This window comes from Rhea americana, unplaced genomic scaffold (assembly GCF_003343005.1).
Source record: "Rhea americana isolate MKP2758 unplaced genomic scaffold, rheAme1 scaffold_143, whole genome shotgun sequence".
Taxonomy (NCBI): domain Eukaryota; kingdom Metazoa; phylum Chordata; class Aves; order Rheiformes; family Rheidae; genus Rhea; species Rhea americana.
Genome location: NW_028185517.1, coordinates 1266030 through 1285932, shown reverse-complemented (window position 1 = coordinate 1285932; position 19903 = coordinate 1266030). Strand labels below are relative to the sequence as shown.

Here is a 19903-nt window from a genome sequence, read left to right as displayed (position 1 = left end):
TGTAACTGCTGAAAGTTTCTCTCCTTTTCCTCACTTCCCTATTCCTGAGAGGTTGGTAGCTTTTCACAGTGTGTGGTGGTTAATCACAGTGTATCTGTAAGGCAGACTGGCTGGGAAAAGAGAAATTCTGGTGAATGTAATGCCTTGCTTTTTAATTTTGGGAGTTCCCCAGTGAGCTCTTAAATTTACATTAATAACTGATCGATCACTAGGGGATTATTAAAAGAGGTTAAGCTGACAAGATCCAGGTCAGGACACACCATGCTTAAAATACCAATTATTTCTTGTGGTGGTGAGTCTCATGAATTAAAAGAATCATATTTTCCTTCACATATTTTTACTGATTTTCAGTTCTTTTGCTGTTAGGATTGTAAGGGTCAGACCAAATGATTCCAATAGCAAGTTGCAAGGGTGAAATACTTTSAGGCTCAGCTATGCTTGTACATGCCTTTTAGTTCAATCAAGATTCTTCTTGATTAAGTTATACTGTTAGCTTGTCCTCCAGCGCTGAAAGCTGTGCACCACGTTGCCCAGGGTGCACGTCAGGCCCACCCACTGGAGAGTGGGTTCCTAAAAGGACACGCTTAGAAGAGGCAATATGGAGTAGGACAGGATACTATTATGTGTGCTAGGATATGCGTACACTGGAAATAACTGGAAACAACTTAAGTGTTGCTCTTGGATATGGAGACAGATCATCCCTGATGTCATCTGTTGATTTGTTGGCTTGTCTCTACAAGACGGTTGACTTGAATTAATGTTGGTTGTGCATGTAAAGTGCACTTGCTACTCTTGAATAATTCTTCTTTGGGCATGTTCCTCCGTCTTTCTTTTTTTCTCAAATAAAGGTACTTCGTTCTGCTTTATTTCCACTTGCCTTCAGGATAAATCGTCTGCCTTGGTCTTTGGATGATCTGAGAAAATTCCTCCTGAGGAACTATCTCAGAATAATTCATACGTAGACAGGACTTCTGTTTTGTCCTCATGTCTGTGATGTGAGCTGTTTTTGCTGTGAGAACAGATAGGGAGAARGTGTAGTAACATGGAGAGACCGGGGGTTTTGGGGTGAAGTGCAGCGCTCTTCCTGGGGACACTGGCAGGTTTGTGGATGTAGCAGGTGGTACTCGGCACTTTTGGTGCTGAGGTTTTGGGGGCTGTAAGTAGAAACCAATCTAGCCTTTTAACGAACATGGATAGGATTGTTTTGCCAAGCATCAGACATCCCAATGAATATCAACACACYGCGGGAAGCACAGTTATTCTTTTAAAGTATTCACGTTTTCTTAAAGTGTTCACAGCACATCAACATCCCATTAATATATGAGATCACTCTGTACTGACACTGTCACACAAATTCAAGCTTTTTTAATGTGAGGTGATGTGGTTTACATCAAATATCTATAAATCCTAATGTACCCCCTGCATATATACCAGTCTCCTGGCATATTCGTGCACATGAGACTACTCTGCTAAGTGCATATTTTACTGCCTGGTACTGTGTGCCAAGTGATATTTAATAAATCTGAACCTGAATAACAGCAGGTACCTCAATATTCTGTTCACCTGTGCAGGTTCATCCCTATCCTGTAATCTGGCTGTACAACTGGCAAAGATCTTAGCAAAAGCYAGAGCCATAGGAATTAATTCTTTGGTGGACAGCTTCTCGCAAATGAGTGGGTTTTATTTTCAGCTTGGGCTAGTGCATTTTCAAGTCAATGGCAAGACAACAATTGATTGTTGCAGGTTCTGGACCAGGCTTCTGGCTACCTTTGTGCTTAATTTAAAAGTAATGTGTATCTATTGGTGAATGTCCCTAAACAGATTAAAGAAGTACAATTGATTCAAGACTGACTATAGATGAACATAAAAGGTAAAATTGATTGGTTTGGTCTATTTTAATTTTCTAGGAAGGGAGAAACATGAAAAAAWTTGCCCCTAACCAAGTGGCAAAAATAGTTCAAAGTAAATACAACTTTAAAAAATGAATTCCTATGTTGGATTGCAGTTGTTCATAAGGGCAGTGGAGCCACCGTGGCACTGTTTCCAGTGTTGTCTCTGTTTGGCTCCTGCTCAGAACTAAAGTAATATGGGTCCTCTCTGACTGGAGCTTACTGCAGATGCAGATTCTCCTTTCCATTCATGTTCTTTCATTTGTTTGTAAGAGAAGAAGCTGTGTCTGTGTTTTAGATAACTACAGAGCTAAATACATACATCTATATGTGTGTGTATATCTGTATCTGTGAAGCTGGCAGTACTAGCGTGCTTCCTTTTTAGCATAATGACTTTATCCTTTCTGGAGTCAGCACAATGTGCTCAGCAGTTTAAGTGAAATGATATGGTTTGCAGAAGCGCAATGAATAAGGATTCTGAGGGTCAGGGGAAACCTGTTGTACTGAGACCATCACTGTGTTCCTGGTATGTTGGGCTGTTCCTGTAGGTTTAGTGCTTCCCTTTTTGTTGCACTCTCACTCTTGTTAGGGCTGATGAGTCCCTGGGCAGTCACTGAGACCTGGTAACTGCTTGAAGGTACCATAATGGCCATGAAATGATTTTTATTAGCTGATCAACATCGTTCTCTTTAGCCTGTGAAGTCACAGCAGAAAGCAAATTGCAATTATTCTGCAGCGGAAATTGGTACACCCTTGSTCCCCTCCCCCCATAATTGTAATGACAAATTGCAACTTCAGAAAAATATATGAAGCTTTGGGATGATGAGAGCTATGCTGACATCAACTCCTGTCTTTTCAGCATGAGGGAAATTCGGTGCAAATGCAGCCCCCTCCTTGCTTTTCCCTTCTCCCCAGCACTGCCCTTTTCTCTTTAAGCCCTCTTTCTCCCCACAGTCTCCTTCTGACACTGTGCAAGCCAGAGTTACAAGGTGGCTTTAGAGAGAGGGTGAGTTCTGTGCACATTCTGTCTATGCAGTGGAGCAGGAAAGGGGGCAGGGATGGAAATGCACCTAGCATGCGAAAGTACTTAGGGGTGAGAAACACAATTCGTATCACATGTTCTCCTGGCTGTAGGCAGTGAGAAACSTTTTTGCAAAGGACCATGTGAATTGATCTGTACTAGTGTGGAAGGGAGCACCTGTGAGGGAAAGCAGTCACTGTCTGTAACATAGATGTAGTTGACTTCTCATGCCGTGGAAATTCCTCTTGTGCTTGTGGGTCTCCGAGCATCCCTAGCAATATTCCCAGTAAGGTTATTCTCTTATATCTGATTCGAGATGTTGGGACTCAGTACAAACCTTGTTGCTTTCCCAAGTTCTGTGCTTGAGATACTCAGAGTCGTAGAAGCATTCACCTTGTTGCTGTCATACCAGGATGCATTTTCTTCTTCACATCTCTCAAGGACAATGCGCATAAAACCTCTTGAACAACATGTTCTGCTCAGAGAGTATCTTTTTCCTTGTATACATGAATTTTCTCATTTTTAGGCCAATTTGGCCCATTGCTCTTCTCTCCCTGGGTGTCTGCTGTTCACAGGCAGCTGTGTTCTTAGCTTGGAAATGCACCAGAATGGGAAAACTAATGTGCCTCCTTGGGGTGATGCCTTCCAGATGGATTTAGCTAATTATCACAACGGTTAGGGCTCCCCTTAATGACCACAACTGGAAATTTATCGATAGAGGTAAACAAGAAGTTTTCATTTTGTCCTTGTGGAAAGTTCTTAATTTGTTTAATTAAAAAAAACATGGGTTCTTCTATCACTTAGTATTGCTCAGTTCTCCCCCGCAGAGAGTCTGACTGGCTTTCAAAGAGCATTTTCAGGTTGCCAGGTTTATTTGGGAAATTGGAGCTGCTGTTTCAGAGAAATTGTTATTAGCTAAATGTTACTCTGCATCTATCTGAGCTGTCTCACACACTTTTCTCCTTTTTCTTCCAGTCTTTGCTAAAAACGTTTCTTTTCTTTAAGTTGTCCTATTGAAGAAAATATGCGTACGTATCTGTATAAAGCTGCATAAACTAAAGGGTGCATAAAGCTGTYTGCTTCACTTTCCCTCACTGTAGTTCCCTTTCCAGTTTCATGTTTTTATTCGCTAAAACTTTAAATCCTGTGGGGCAGTGAAATAGCAGTCTCTTTCTCTGGGTTTCTAATGTATGTCTTCCACTGCAAATACTTGTATTATGACTTTCTATCTTCACCAATCACASATTAAGTTAATGCTAGAAACATGTTCTATCACATTAAAAATGAAAAAAAAATGCAAGGCTCTCTAGTTCAGACCACACTACAGTTTTGTCTTGTGGATCACGTATGGAAGGTGCAGGGACAGAGTAATCTGCAATACATTTTCATTACTTCCAGAAGAYTGGAGGTTGGGACCAGGGCCATGTTGTGCTAGGTTCTGTACACAAACACACACATGGTGAAAAAGTAGCTTTTGCTGCTGAGAGTTTTTCTCCTGTTTATTTATGTCTTGTCAGAAGCGGATTGTTGAAGGAAGTACACTGCCAGGACCACCTAGGGAAAGTTTGCACAAGGTGAAACATGCCAGATTCATCTGAACGTGCAAATGGACCGTAAAAAGTAGCCTCAGTAATTCAAGTTTAAATTGATCTGGACTGTTTGCTGGTACTGGAGATATACCTGCTACTGGCTCACATAGGCAGTTTCCCCATTGCRGTCAAGAGTGTTCTAGATTATCTGGTCAGGTCTTCACAGGGATACTGCAAAGATTGAATTTCACCTAGTCTGCTATGTTTATGTAGAGCACTTGGTAATATATATCCTAGAGAAAGAAGTTGGTGTCTGTTGGTGGGGATGAGACCCAAACCAGGAGTAAGAAGGTGGGCAGAAGCTGCAAATGAGTGACTTGAGTGTTAGAACTGCAAGAGCTAGATGCAGATATGGCTCTGCTGAAAAGACTTTTGCAAAGGGAACATAGATTTTGTTCAACCAACATACCTGTTTGAAATCTGCAGTGACTAACAGCATTGTCTTYTCGGGGCAGGCATTTGAGAGAAACATCTTGGTTTTGAGTTGCCTAACCAAATTCTTCTTTTCTTTTCTTTCTATGTGCCCTTTTCCCTTTCAACTAATTCACCCCTGTGCCAGAACCGAGGTCGTCTCGCGGAGAAGAGGACCATCCCCCTGCCTCCCACGAGGATCCCGAAGAAAGAGCTGACCTCCATTTTCTCACATAGTGATGACAGCGAAGAGAGTGACAAGGGCAATGGTCAACATCCTGAAGTGAAGCAGGAGGAGGATCTCCATATCAGTATCATGAAAAGAAGGTACTTTCCTGCCAGGAAGCGCTTTTGGGAGATCAAAGACAGAATGCTGGGCAGCAGGTGACCAGCCCCCGTGGGCCAGTACTGCTCGGACTGCCAAAGAGAGTTATGTCCAGGGTCCGAAATTAAGTGCGAGTGTCCCATTGTAACTCAAGAAGAGTGCCTGGGTCCTCTCTTGTGCTTACTCCCTCGTTCGTAGGGTGAGCAGTGCTCTATGGAGCCCTGTGCTGTGGGCCTTGCGTTTGCAGTAGAGGTTATCTAGATTTGCACACTGCAAATCTAATTTCACCCTCTATCTAGTGCTCTGTATCTTCGTGCCTGGTGAGGCCAATGAATGACATGACCAAGAGGTTATTTTGGGGCCTTTTACACAGCCAGTTGAAAACATACTGAAGAGTATGAGTCGAAGGTCCTGCCTTTTGCTCTTATTTGTCCCCGAATTCTGATGTAATAGAAACTGGATAATTTAATGATGGTGAACAAAGTTTTGAAAGGAGGTTGCGGTAATGGTGGTTGTTATATATTCTTGATTGTTAAGTGTCCAATACCATAGCTATGTCTCCAAAACAAATGAAACCAGACTTGCCCCCCAAGAGTGCCTCTGTAGTGTAAAAGTAGTTATAATGGAGCTGCAGTAGGCAAAAATTCACTCAAATGTTGGGGATTACCTCAGTACTTACACGTATTTTAAGCACATCTCTCTCAGTACCATATTCATTCTTCCTGGAACTCCTGCAGGGTTATAGGAGTAGGGGAAGGGATTGCATTGAGTTATATTCTGGTAACTGTCACTTGGACTCCCATTGTAAGGTCTCAGTGCCTGCAATATTTGCCTGCAAAATTTGGTGTTTTCTCATTGCTCTGAAGATATATGATGTTTATAAGATCTATAGCTACAGGAGAATAAATACCTCAAGGTGCCGTGTCTTAGCCTCTCATGCATATCATGGCAACTCACCTTGATTGTCATCTTTCTCCAATGCATAAAATCACTCAGATTCTAAGACAAGCCCTATAAAAACAGGGGAGTGGAAACTGAAGGCATGTAATTGCTTTTCTTATGTTTTATGTGTTTCTTGCTCCAGAGTAGATAAGCTATTTCCCTCTTGCCTTCAAGCAGATGCTAGTATGTTTAGCARCTGAGAGCTTGCAAGTAGGGAGACAAAAATAGTAGTCAGCTCTTCAGGTAGAACTTGCCTGTAAAGTCTGCGCATACCGCTGCAGCTCTCCGATGGCTGTGTTCATGGCTTTTCACTTGGGAGTGAAGAGGTGTTTGGGGAATGTCTGCACTGTCCGTGCGCACAGCAGCCACAGAGGGGGGGGAACTCTCCTAACCAGTCCTGGAAAGCTGCCCGCCTTCTCCAGCCTTCTTTAATTATGCTTTTAATTCTGCAAAATTATAGTGCTAGATTTTCTCATTAGGAGTGAGAACAACATAATAAATATTTAATTGATATGCTGGGCCCCCAAAATATGAAGTACTCTTATCTTAAATCTTTAATTATTGTAATTACTTTGCCTTTTTTATTAGGAAATGGAGGAAAAAAAAACCCTTAATAGTTACTAGCCCATGGTCCCCCAGCTTATCATTTCTATGCTCTTCAYTACTTTTCAATCAGTTTGTCTGAAGGTCTCTTACTTAAGCATAGTCTTGATTCCTTAGAGGTGTGCATGATTCTTACCAGGTAGCTTAGAGTCTCACTGCTCTTGCAGAGTTGTTTTCCATTTCATTTTCCTGGGAGCTCTGTTGCAGTGTATGGAGAAGAGCTAGAGCAGCTGAGGCAAACAGATCAGGCACGATGCTGGCGAGTGCAGTAACAGAAGGAAAAAAAAAGAGAGCACATAACTTCAGTGCTTGCTGTCCTGGCCAGAAACATTTACTGCTCAAATCCCTCAGTATTTCCAAGCATTTTAAAACTATTGTCCCCCCAGATCATCACCTTCCTGTCCCAAAGAGGGGCATGACCAGGCCATTACCACCTGTCTAAGAGCAACGAGCAGGAAGCGACCTAGCACTGCTCTCGTGCAGCCTTGCCGGAGGGGACAGACTCTGCTCTGCTCTCGCTGTCATTGGTGGCCTGGGGTGGAAGGTGCCATGAGGCTGGCTCCAGAGACAGCAGCAGCGTAAAGGCTAGACGGCTCACAGACGTGACAGCTGGGGCCTGGCAGAGGCAATGCCCCATCTGCTTTCTGCTTCTAATTCACCTGTTGTAGCCTCCCTGAGTGGTGATGGATTGGGCTGAGGTTTTATTGCCTCCCACTGAGAGGAAGAAATAGGTTAAACTGTGATAGCAAGAAAACAAGGTCAGGATCTGGGCAAACCTGTGTTTTTCTCCTGCACCCCTGAACAGCCATTATGCACACCTGCGCGCATTTACCATTGCAAACAGGTGCACTAGTTTTTTTGAAAATGTTTSTCTCTTCTTTTTTCTCTCATTCCCAATTTTCTTTATATCAACTGTTGCCTGTCACTGGCATAAGGGCATGCTTACTGCTGCTTTGAGATCTGGGCATTACAAAAGAAAAGGCTCTAAGGGATTAGGACAGAAGCTGGAAGCTTAGTTTCTTGGCTAGTCTCTCAAACTAGCTTTTGCCACTGATTCCCTCTGCGATCCTAGGCAACTGCCCATGGTGATGGCCTTCAGAGGAGGTCTGAGGCAGAGACCAGAACAGAGAGTCTGTAACTACTTCTGAAGTTAGTTCATTTCATTGAATGCCATCTTATTTCACGACCAAGTCCTGCTAAAACTATGCTGTCTTGCGCCTGTGTAATTAAGTCAAGGAAACCAAGCCTTGTGCTAGAATGAGCTTGGCTCATCTGCTTTGAGGTCCGGGTTGCTCAGGCTTAAAGGTGAGTGTTTCTCATCTTATAGTGAGACCCCTTGAGTCCTCTTTAGCCTGCTTTGCAGAGTGTGCTAAATAGCCTTTGTGTTATGCCCCCTGTCTGGAAAACAGGAGCTTAAAATCTTGTCTCATATAACCAGTGGCATCTGCTGAGCTTGATACTGTTGCTTGATACCCAGCCTGTAAGCGCTCGGGGGGAAGCTCTGAAGATTACTGGAACAGTGCTGCCGAGAAAAAGCCTTTTTCTTCTGATCAGATTTCTGGTTCCTAAAAAGCTTACTCTTTTACAGCCTTGCCTACATGCRATAGTTGCATTGCCTTAATTGCTATGGTTAGGTTAAAGTTTTACTGGTTCCTGGTAAGGATGCTTGTCTGGCTATAATTTTTCCTGTGTAGAGRAAAGAATAATATCAGTATAGGGCAYTTTTGTATGCTAATGTCAGTATAGAGCACCTCTGTACTGATACAATTTGTAGGACTTTTACCTGTGTAATTACTTTAGTGAAAATGATACTGGCATAGTTGAATTGGTACCAAAACTATGTAGAACAGGCCAAAAATGATTAAGTTGTGACTGGGGCAGAAAGTCTAGTTGGAGGTCTGTAGCCAGCAGTGTACCTGAGGAGTCAACACTYGGCCCAGTCCTGTTCAACTTACTCATCAGTGACCTGGATGAAGGGACAGAGTGCAACCTCAGCAAATTTGCTGATGATACAAAACTTGGAGGAGAGGCTGATACCTGAGAGGGTTGTGCTGCCCTTCAGAGGCACCTCCACAGGCTGGAGAGATGGGCAGAGAGGAACCTCCTGAAGTTCACGAAAGGGAAGTGCAGAGTCCTGCACCTAGGGAGAAAAAAACCCCATGCACCAGTACAGGCTGGAGGCTGACCTGCTGGAMAGTAKCTCTGTAGAGAAGGACCTGGAAGTCCTGATGGACGGGAGGCTGACCATCCACCAGCAATGTGCCCTTGTGACAAAGGTGGCTAGTGGTATCCTGGGCTGTGTTAGGAAGAGCATTGCCAGCAGGCTGAGGGAGGCGATCCTGCCCCTCTATTCAGCCCTMGTGAGGCTGTAACTGGAGTACTGTGTCTGGTTCTGGGCTCCTTGGTATGAGAGAGACATGGAGCTGCTGGACTGAGTCTTACAGAAAGCTCCTAAGATGATTAAGGAACTGGAGCATCTCTCATATGAGGAAAGGCTGAAAGAACTGGGACTCTTCAGCCTGGAGGAGAGAAGACTGAGAGGAGATCTTATCAATGTGTTTAAATATCTGAAGTGAGAGTGTAAAATGGATGGGACCAGACTTTTCAGTGGTGTCCAGTGATAGGACTAGAGACAACAGGCGCAAACTGAAACACAGGAAGCTCTGTCTGAACATAAGGAAAAACTTTTTACTGTGAAGGGTGACTGACCCCTGGAACAGGTTGCCTAGAGAGGTTRTGGAGTCTCTATCCTCAGAGATATTTAAAAGCCATCTTGACAGAGTCCTGGGAAACCTACTTTAGGTGATTCTTCTTGAGCAGGGAGGTTAGACTAGATGATTTCCTGAGGTTCCTTCCAACCTCAACCATTCTGTGATTCTGTGAAATGAGAAACTTTGGCTTCATGAAGCTCTTTTAATTTCTGGCGGACTATTGACAAAGCTGCCTTTCCTCAGTAAACTAAGCAAAAATGTATACCACTTTGCTTCCTGATTACCCCTTCCTGGGTTACGGTAGACACAAAGTAAAGCAATGCAGAAGGAGTTTGAGACTGCAGATTCCATTGCGCTGCAGTAGTTTGGGGAGTATAACTTTGTTGGACTCACTGGAAAATTCCAACCAATGATACTGAGAAACTCATTACCTTGGCAAAAGCCTGTGAGCTTTTTCACATTGGTGTTGAAACTGCCTTTAAGGAGTTCCATTATGTTATCCCAAAAATCTCCAAGCAGAGGAAACTTAATGTAGCCAGAGAATAAGGTTCAACTTTAACAGTAAGATCCTCRTACTGTGTTGGATTTTAGCCCAGCATTGTCATGTGGGTGCATGAATTTAATTCCTACTTTAAAGCCTGGCCTTTTTCATTAGTTTGGGAGCAGAGGGAAAGAAGAGGAGAAACATAATGGTAGCATCTGAGATCTGACRTGATAGGTTGGGAACTGCTCACTGAAACATGGCTTTGGCTAACTCCCCAGGAAAATTTGATGGAATGGCTAATAATTAGAGGCAATAATACTTAAGCACCTGTTAAAAATGGTGAAAGTTTCTGACTTGACCAACCATAAAGGCTCTGAAGAAACCCTTACGGAATATCATGTAAACATATTCATTGGACTGAGTAATGGGCAGGATAGGTGCAAATGGACCTGTGTAGTGAAAATGCCTTTGAAATTCTTTTATTAAAAAAAGAGGACTAGGAGCAAAAGTAGGAGCAGATTGTACAATGAGAGCACACAAGAAGCTGATTTTTTTTGCCAAATACTGTTCTGAAATCAAAGCCATTTTGGGGARAAATATGAGGATAAGAAAAGTCACCCTATAACAGAGTGTCTTTGCACTGATGAGCAGATTTCTGGACAACCTCGTATTGCTCTTAAGTCCTTCCTCCTTTTTTTTATATCCTCCTGCCCTCAGGAATCTCCTTGGCCTGGGGCAGCAATGTGACCCAAGAGCCTAGCACCTGCCATGGGATTAGTGTTTCTTCCAAACCGGAGGGGAGCAGTGGAAATGAAGGTGCCTATTCAAGGATTGGTAGAGTGCTGTCTTCTGCCTCTGTTCAYGCAGCCATGTGCAACTAGAGCATAAATAGAGTCCAGACAGGGGCAGGTTGCTCTCCTCCGTCCCCCAGCGTCCCTCACCCCACAGGCTGGCTTCACAGCATTCTTACTGTACATTTTCTAATAGAAACTACGAAGCTCTGCTAAGGCTTAATGGTTAGAGGTTGTCACCCTTTCCATTGCCTGCCTCTCTAAGAGGAAAGCTATTTCTAACATCCCGTAAGGCTGCTGCTCTTTGACTCTCTAATTGATTGAAGATCAAACCCAAGTCCCTACTGCCCTCCCATTATGTCACATGCACCTGCTCGTTATTCAAAGTAATAAGGTCCCAGTGCCTTCTCGGATGATGTGCCATGTACATAACACTGGCTCTGCATTCCTGCTCTTKCTCGGCCTCCTCTGAAAAGCCCTGAACACTCTCGCCCCGTGCTGCCCTGGSTGAGAGCTGTGTAGGATGGCATCCTCCCTGTTGGTGGAGCTCAGCCTCGCGACATAATAAACCACACAACACTGCTGCAAAAGCCAGAGCATGCCGGGGGACTGGGCTAAGCTGATGAGGCTCTTCCAGACAGTGTACAACTAAAGAGACTAGACACATGGCAGAGCAGGAAACGCTCTGGGCTTCAGCTGTGAATCAGGCTCTCAGATTAGATTCAATAGCCCTTCTTCTAATTGCTGTGATTCAAGAGAAGGGGGGAAGCAGGGCCTCCCTTATGGCTGGAGAGATATTTTGCTGCTTCATGACATTCTTCTTGCACAGTTTCCACTGGTTATTTTCTGTTAATTGGAAGGCGAAAGCTAGCCCCTTCCTCCTCCCCAACCCTTTATTTTCTCTTCTCCTCCTTCTTCTTTCCTCCCTCGTTCCTTCCTCTTTTTCTCTGAACCATGCACCACTTAATAACAATCACCCTATTCAATAAATATATTAAAAGTCCATCTGGGAAGTGAAGACTGGACTTGGTCCAGAGTGCCAGGAAGCATGTCGTTGATCTAATGAGGACGTATATTTGAGAGGGGGGGAGAGAGACAGAGGAAATGGTTGCTTACTTCTCACGGATGCTGCAGGATAAGATACAATACACAGTAAGAAATCCCTTTTTGCCCAAGAAAGAGGTATGAGATTGGAGACAAAGATGAGCTGTGAAAATTAAAGCAAAAGAAATCCTGACTTGGAAGTGGTCCTGGATGCTTCTGTGTAGCTCCTTGCATCTGACATTTATGACTTTGATTCCAGGGCGAAGAAGGCTCAAGTCCAAGTCTCAGCCTTGCTGTAGTCATTAGGCCATTCTTTCTGCCACCRTGTATGAGGTTCCCTGAAGGAACTGACCACTCTTCATTCCCCGAACAAGCTTCTTACRTTAGCTGCCTGAAAACAGTGTGCCTGAAAACAGACTGCGGGAGTTGAGATGGTGGTATATGGGAAGAGCAGAGGAGGAAGGAGCTAGCTCCGACCTTCAGTGGAGCAGCCTGCGCGATGGTGCCTGCACATACATCCTCCCAGACTCACCTGCAGCACTGCCCTTTGCTTTGCGTAGGCCTCGCCGTGCGCCGTTCCCATGCAGGAGGGTGAGACGAAGGGCCTGACCCCGGACACGCTGAACTCCCGCCGACKGTGCTGCGGTTGGGCTGTGCCACTGCGGTAGAAGTCCTTAGCTCCCCTTTTCCCCAGCGCTGTCCCATCTGTGCAGCCTTTGCCAGAGGACGTGGCAAAACCTTGYTGATATTTTCCCTTCTCTTTGGCCTTGCCTGTGCTAAAAAATTGAAAGATGCAGCTAAAGCCCCCTCCAAATGACGTGTTGATCTTAAAAGCAAATGAGAAGGGAAAAGGACAGTTGTGGATAAGAGTTGGCTTTGATGGTCTCTGCTTCTGGCAGTAATGACCCGTTCCTGTAGCTGGATGCCGTCCAGTGTTCTCCACACTTACATGCCATGTGTATTGGTTACTGCAGCATGCACCTGGGACACCGGGAGTGAGCCAAAGGGAGCAGCAGAAAGTGAGCTGGCTGCAGTGCAAAAGCCCAGCTGCAGAATGAGGTTGTTGCTGCCCCTGGAGTGACAGGACGTTAGGGGATGCCTGACTCACTCTGTTGGCCTCTTCCATGGTTGCCGCTCTGGTGTTGAAAACTGCAGGGGCCGCTAGGGTAAAAAGAAATGAAGAGGAAGGAAAAAAATAACTTAAAAATTAAAAAGTATCCCAGCTGCTCTCCATTATTTTGCCAACTCTGTCGCTTTCTTTTCTGAGCTGGATTCTCATTCCAGTGCAGGCTCCAGATATGCCTCAAATAGCCTCAGCCCTTCCTGTTAAATCTTTCTTGATTCGCATGCATACATTAGTAGTTTCATTCTTTGTGCAAACCAAGCCCTGACATTCCAGTCGTCCTCGCTGAGGCGCCTGCTCCAGCAGTTTGTTAATTCTCCCTGCTTCCACCTCCCTCAGCCTGCCTCTCCTGGCTACAAAGCAGTGCAGGGAACCAGCCTCCTTCTGTTGCTGTGGGGCCCATCTGGTCATTTTTATTAAACACTTTCTAACCGATCACACTGTGTTTGAGATCATGGGTGGGTGAGGAGGTGGGAGAGACAGTAGCGGCAGCAGTGCTTTTGCTTGCCTGGCTGCATTTTTTGTTTTTCTCCTTCCTTTTGTTATTAATTTGTAAGGAACTGGCTCCTGATCACCACTCTCTATACAACCCAAGGATGGGCTTATGTGCCTGATGATAGCTTGCAAATTATTAGTAATTTGATTTCAATTGAACGAATAACCCGTTAGAGCGAAATGTACGTTAGYCTCGGAAATCTAATTGGCGATAACAGCATAGAAATGTGGAATGAGTGCCGGTTCTGCTCCCTCTCCCTCCCACCCCCCAAAAAAAGATAATCAGGATTTAATTTCATTCTCACCTATTCATTTGTCTAAATATAGGTGTTTAATTATCCATCCCGGCGAATAGCTGTCTGCCTCTGTGTGGATCRGAGCTATTCCTTTAGTATGGGTCTTCCCTCTCCACTACTTACGACTCTCTGATGCAGTGTCTTACACTTTGACGTTCGGCTGTGCTAAGCCTCGTTATGAGACATGCCTTTGCCTGGCTCTCAGGATTGCTATCTGCTGCCTACCAAYGTCATCAGCAGCAAACTCTGTTATATCTTACGGGAGTCTGAGAGTTTAACTTAGGGACTGAACCGAAGGGGAGAGCTGGGAGCCCAGGCAAGCTCCTGCTCTGATGTTGGCTCCCTTTGCTGTCCTGAGCAGGCCATTTCACTTCCTCCCGCCTTGTGCCTCCTTTGACCGCGCTGTGGCTGAGAGGTGCCTGCCTACCTGCTTCCCTGGCRTTTGGGGAGGATCTGGACCCTTCCGTTACAGGACGGGCTCTGCGGTCCCAAGGTCTGAGTAGGAGAGCTACGGGGCCACGACGCTTCCCAGTGAGGACGGGGCTGTTAGGTGAGGTACAGTAGCCACGCAGGTAGAAGGAATATCACCGCACTGCTTTGAGAGCCCGCCGTGACGCTGTTCCCGCCGGGTGCTGGTGTAGTGGATGGATGCCCACTGCCTGTTCTGCACTCCGGAGCTGAGCTCCTGTGCAGAGCAGAGGCACGCAGCTGGCTGAGCTGCGGTAAAGCTCCTACTAGCAGTGAGGCAGAACGGGACACTGTTACTGCGTGTCTCCATGCACCAGTTACCCAGGCCCTGTGAGGCCCAGTGGAGCATGCATAGTGGTGTAATGGGAGCACATACATGGCCCAGACGGGGCTGGGTCCCACTGCTAGGCTCTGAGCACTGCTTGCAGAAGATGTGTGCTGCCTTCAGAGACCACGGGGTCGGCTACCCTAACCACAACTTTTCTGAACTGTGATTTTTCCTTCAGGAAAGGGATCATGCAGATTTAACTAGACAAACATGGCATTTAATCTACATACAGCTCAGGGCCAAGCCTTCATTTCTTTTGAGGTCACTGAAGAGTGCTTTATAGGCAGAARAACAGGAGAAGCACCGGGATCCTTTTCAAACTTGCAGGTTCATTTCCAGGTGGTCCCAGGGTTCATTGCTGGGCAGAGAGCTTGGAGCTCTCCCCTCTTCCAYGGTGCAGCCACCAGGAGTGGATTTGCGTGTTGCAAGGTGATGAGAGGGAWTTGAAGAGGGGGCTTATGAAACTCCTATGTGTGAGAGAAATCTTGTACTCTAGGGAGCAGTGCAAAAATTAAGTTCACCACCTTCCCCCAGTTCCAGTCTCCTGTGAGTAGGCCAGACCTTCCTGGTCCTGTTAGGGCCCACTGGGATTTGACTGGCTTGAATCTGCCTTGAACTTCAGATTCAAATCAGCTTACCTGGAATGTCTGAATGTATTCCTGAGTTTGAGCAAAATCTCGGTTCATGGAGATTCTACTCAGTGTCTCAACTTGGCTTATGCTGTCAAATTCTCCTTCAGTGTTCAAATATTGCTTGAACTTTGACATTTGAGAACAACTGTTACTGCTGTAAGCTCAGTAACTGGGAAGCACCTATGCTTTGTCTTCTTGCAAATAAAAAGCTGTGAAGATGGAAAGCTGGGACACGTTTCCCAAACTGCTGCATATGAGAAAGAAGAGGAGGAGGAAAAACTGGATTTGAGATAAGAGGAATTGATAAATACAGTTCTGAGCCTCACTTTATTGGTAGAACTTAATATTTAATAAAAATCAAGCAATCCTCCAAAAGAACTACTCAGGGAGCAACTGGAATCCTTTTCTGAACCAGTCTTGTAGAAACTGAACAAAAGATACACTATCACAGTAGTAAAGCTTGCAGCAGCAGCGTGTTATGGATGTGAAATTATTTACATGTTGAGTGTTATTTTTAGGTGATTTCTGAACTAGGTTGAAGCAGGGGCACCCATTCAGGAAAGCACTTAAGCAGACACTCAAACCTCCATTAAGTCCCACTGACTCACTGCTCAGGCTTAAGTGTTTTCTGGCCCAATTCAAAGCAGATTCAAATCAGGAGAAAGGCTCTTACTGACTTTGCAAGTTTTGGATTAGGCCTTTTCTGCAGTCGGATGGTCTTCAGCTTCAAACTCTTGTGTTTCCTAGCTGAGGGCAGAGGCAATGGTGCTGTAGTGCTGCACAAAATACGCAAAAGTGCATTTGGGCTCTGCTGGCTGCGATATTTGCAGGCAACTCTGTTGAATGCTTTTGGGAACCTCTGTCTGCAGGAGGTGACACACAGTTAGAAACTGGCATGTTCACAGGCAGAAGCTGAGGGATGTGGGAGTGGAGCTGGGCATGCAGACAGGCTTGCTTGCCAGTTTGGTCTCAGATGGCTGGGGTTCCTGTCAATCACCTTGACATGGAGGAACAGTGATCGCTGCAGACCTTCTCCGGGTGGCAGGGGAAAYTAGTGCTCCCTGGTATCATGTGGAGCCACCAGACCACAGAAGGTCAAGCACTCGCCTTAGTCATCTGGGTTGGTGTAGGTGCTGTCTTCTTGAAGACAGTAGCAAGGGAAGAAAAATAAACAAACCCAGCCCCCCGGGCTGTACCATCTTAATTTAGGATGTTGTTCATCTAGAATCTGCTGTTGCTGCTTGTCAGCAGGCAGAGTGACAGAATATGGGAAATTAATTTCCGAGGTGGGAAATTGCTAATAATTTATTTACAGCTGGAGTGGGCACGGAGGAGGGAGTGCAGTACAGACATATATGGGTTTTATTCATAAAATATCCATGTGCCCCACAGCTGTTAGGGAGGCTGCGTGCAGCCAAAAGCGGCTCTCTCGCCACACTACGGCTCGCTCGCAGCGCTCTGGTTGACAGCACAGGGGCCGGCTGTGGCCTCTCAGGGCTGCAGCGTGGCTTGTTGCAGCACCCCGCAGCTCAGGAAAGACGCAGCATTCGTAGCTGAGGGCTGGAGGGAGTCTGAGAGGGGTGTGTGGGGTTCTCAGGACAGAGCTGCTCTTTAAGTGGCAAGAGATGCGGTGTTCAGCATGTGCCATTGACCTCTCTGTTTGTTTATTAACAGGATACACACCCACTGGGATTTAAACATCTCCTTCCGAGAGACCTCTTGCAGGTACCATTTTGGGGCATCCTCTTTGTATGGTAGGCTAAGAGTTTATGATACATGTTACTGGCGTATGGATGCTGTTAGATGTAAATGAATTGTCAGTGCTGTGATTCTTTTCTTCCTTCTTTCCTTTTCTTTCTCCATGTTCTTTCTTTTCTTCTTTTATTTGAAGAAAGTTGTCTTTGGGGTAAAAAATCTCTTTAATGGTGGAAGAGAGAATCAATTAGACTTGTAAAGAAAYCCCATTATTGTTTTTGATACATGTTTACTCTGGTCCCTTTTTGCAAGAATGCAAAGTTGAGGGGCCTGGATATATTTCCTAACTGACATCTCATTTGCAAAAGTGATTATTGGTTTATAAGACAAGGCCAGATTGACTTGTGCTTCTGAGCTGCTCAGAAACTGCAATGCTCTGCTTAGCAAAGCCGAAGCAGTGGTACCTTAAAAAGTGGGCCTGTGTCTGCAAACAGCAAGAGCCACTGCGTGACCAATGCTTATATAACAAAATGGTATCACTCAGACACCGGGCTGTGCAAGAACTTGTGCATGTAGTCATCCTACTGCAGTTCTGAAGTACCACAGCTAATAGGACCCTGCATTTTGTAATGCGGAGTGTGAATGGGGTGAACTTCTACAGCTGCAACTGTAGAGCAGGAGCATTTGCAAGTTAGCTTAGGAAAAARTATAATTCAAGAAAAGACAAGAATTTTACAAGACATAAAAAAATGATATAGGAGCCTGAACTGTGAGACTTGAGGGACTGACAAACCAAGCTGGTATACTGGTTTTGAAGTGTGCTTTCCTGCAGTAACACATAGCTGAAGAAGGTGGAAACTCACAAAATGAAGATAGCAGTTACGAACAGGGATATTCCTTTGTGACCTCTGAAGTGGTCAGTTGATAACTTCARCATGGTGTTTAATAGTTCATTTTCTCCATGTGTGTTGCTAGTAGTCGTAACTTTCACAATCCTTTAAAAATATAGTTGCACTTACTTGCTTCTGTACTAGGAAAAGACAACTGGAATTTTAAAATTTGCTTTTTATACTCAGTTGCCATCCCTGAGAGAAATATATAAGCCTGGCAAGTGCTGCCTATTTTCTAAAACGAGAAATTAATATGTGCAGCCAATAAATAACAGACTTGCCRTGAAGCTTCTTGGGGAACACAGAACAGAAGGAGGTAGAATAGGCCTAGATTAGGCCAGAATCTAGTTCTATATATATTTTGTGTATATGCATATATTGTAGAAATCAGAATCTGGTCCACAGGATCTGCTTGCAAATAATAGTTCCCTAATAACTATTCTGATGTGCTAAAACTGGTTCTGATGCTTTGTGCAAACTTCCTGTTCAGTCACTGATTAAAAACAGTAGGAAACTATTATTATTATTATAACTATTACTGTGGAAGTACTGCTTCATGCTAGGCACTTCTCAAACATTTAAGAAAGATGATTCATACTCTACAGAGATCAGATTGTCTGGACAAAGGTGCACAAATAATTTTATCTGATGAGTTTTGTGACAAGACTGACATGTATTAGACTCGATGCAGCAGATGCAGTATTTACTAAGTGAACATTGTTTAAGAGCTTAATAAAGGCATACATCTCGGTATTGCAGCTGATGCTTTGTCTGCAAGCCCCAGCACGTTTCTCAGATGTAAGCATCAGTGACAGGAAACGAGAATGTGAGTTCCAACTCCATCATGTGCCCTTCAAGCGCTTCTGACAAGTGCTACCTCTGTTCTGCATGCTCTCAACAAGAGTTGAGAGYGGGCAGCAAAGGAGGGAAAGACAAAGGAAATCGTTGTCGGTTTAACCCCTTGCACCTCCCCATGCCCAAAGCGAGGACGGTTTAGGTATCGTTCTGTTGGCAACTTTCCTGTGTGAGGGCTGTAAATAAAACTGCACCTGGAGAGACATGTTCATCTRTATTTAATTGCCTCCTGGAGTATGAATCGAGTTTGGCACCACCATGAGGCTCARTGGAGGCAGTGGAGAGTGAAGGGTAGGAAATCCGCACTGGATTCGTACGCCATCAGTGAACTAGTGAGGGCRGTGGCATTCACTGGTGTTTAAGTAAGCACAGATTCTGCCCCTGAAAAGCAAACAGTATAATCCCTAAAATTTATAATGTTAAGCACACAAAACCCCACTCCAACCAGTAAGCATTTAGGAGGCAAACTAGAACACACATTCCACCCCCCCCCCAAAAAAAAAAAAAAAAAAAAAAGTTGAAGTTCTTTTTACAGCATCCTTTAGAAAAAAATCTCTAGTTTTTGCTCTAAGCTTTTGGGACTCCAAAATACACACACACACACACCCCCCAAAAAAAAAAAAAAAGGATTCCTTCTAGGCAGACCTTTTTATGATAAAGTTCAGTCTAGTGCAAAGTTTTATGGTCCAGTTATAAACTCCTAGAAGGCAGAGGTTTGTAACGGAAGTGCTGCCACAAGCTTTAATTAATAACCATGTGAGCAACAATTCCTCTGTTTAACACCTTTGCAAACACCTTTGGAAATTAGAACTCCCATCTTGAAAAAATTATTTCTGAACTTTTAAATGCATGGAATAACATAATGATCTGATTTTTATGTCAGCAAATATGTGTTGCTGGTTTCCTCAGGTTAACTGTTTATTCCCTTCAGTTTAGCTCTCTCTTGGCAGAAATATATGGCAGTTCCCTCTTGGGAACACAGACTTTACCATTTCAAGATTAAATGGCTAGTTCGACTATCAAAAGTGTGCCCATCCTGCCATTTCATCAGAAAACAACCCATGCCATTCTATGCCGCAAAGAAAATCATTTGTGTGTTTTACGTATCAGTACAGAAAAAGGTTGTATGTATTTAAGTGACCTAAATTGCCATCACAATTCTATAAAATATCTGGCATATGTAAAATACATTGGGGGATAGGATAAAGGTTTAACTGACCTCTGTTCTTAGTCACCTGCATAATTCAGTTAATTCAGCACATGGGAGTTTTACAGGTCATCCCCAAACCATGCCAGGAAATTGTTATGATG

General features: G+C 44.5%; 1 protein-coding gene across 3 annotated transcripts in view; it reads left to right on the top strand.

Moving 5' to 3' along the window:
• SAMD11 (sterile alpha motif domain containing 11) overlaps positions 1–19903 on the top strand; it is a 129365-nt gene that overhangs the window by 37629 nt on the left and 71833 nt on the right. For 2 of the 3 annotated variants that reach the window (XM_085298971.1, XM_085298973.1), the window contains exons 2-3: positions 5059–5237; positions 16827–16877. In XM_085298971.1, the coding sequence (XP_085155097.1) occupies positions 5059–5237; positions 16827–16877 (230 nt within the window). The remainder of the gene's footprint in view (positions 1–5058; positions 5238–16826; positions 16878–19903) is intronic. The other variant, XM_085298972.1, reaches the window with a different exon arrangement.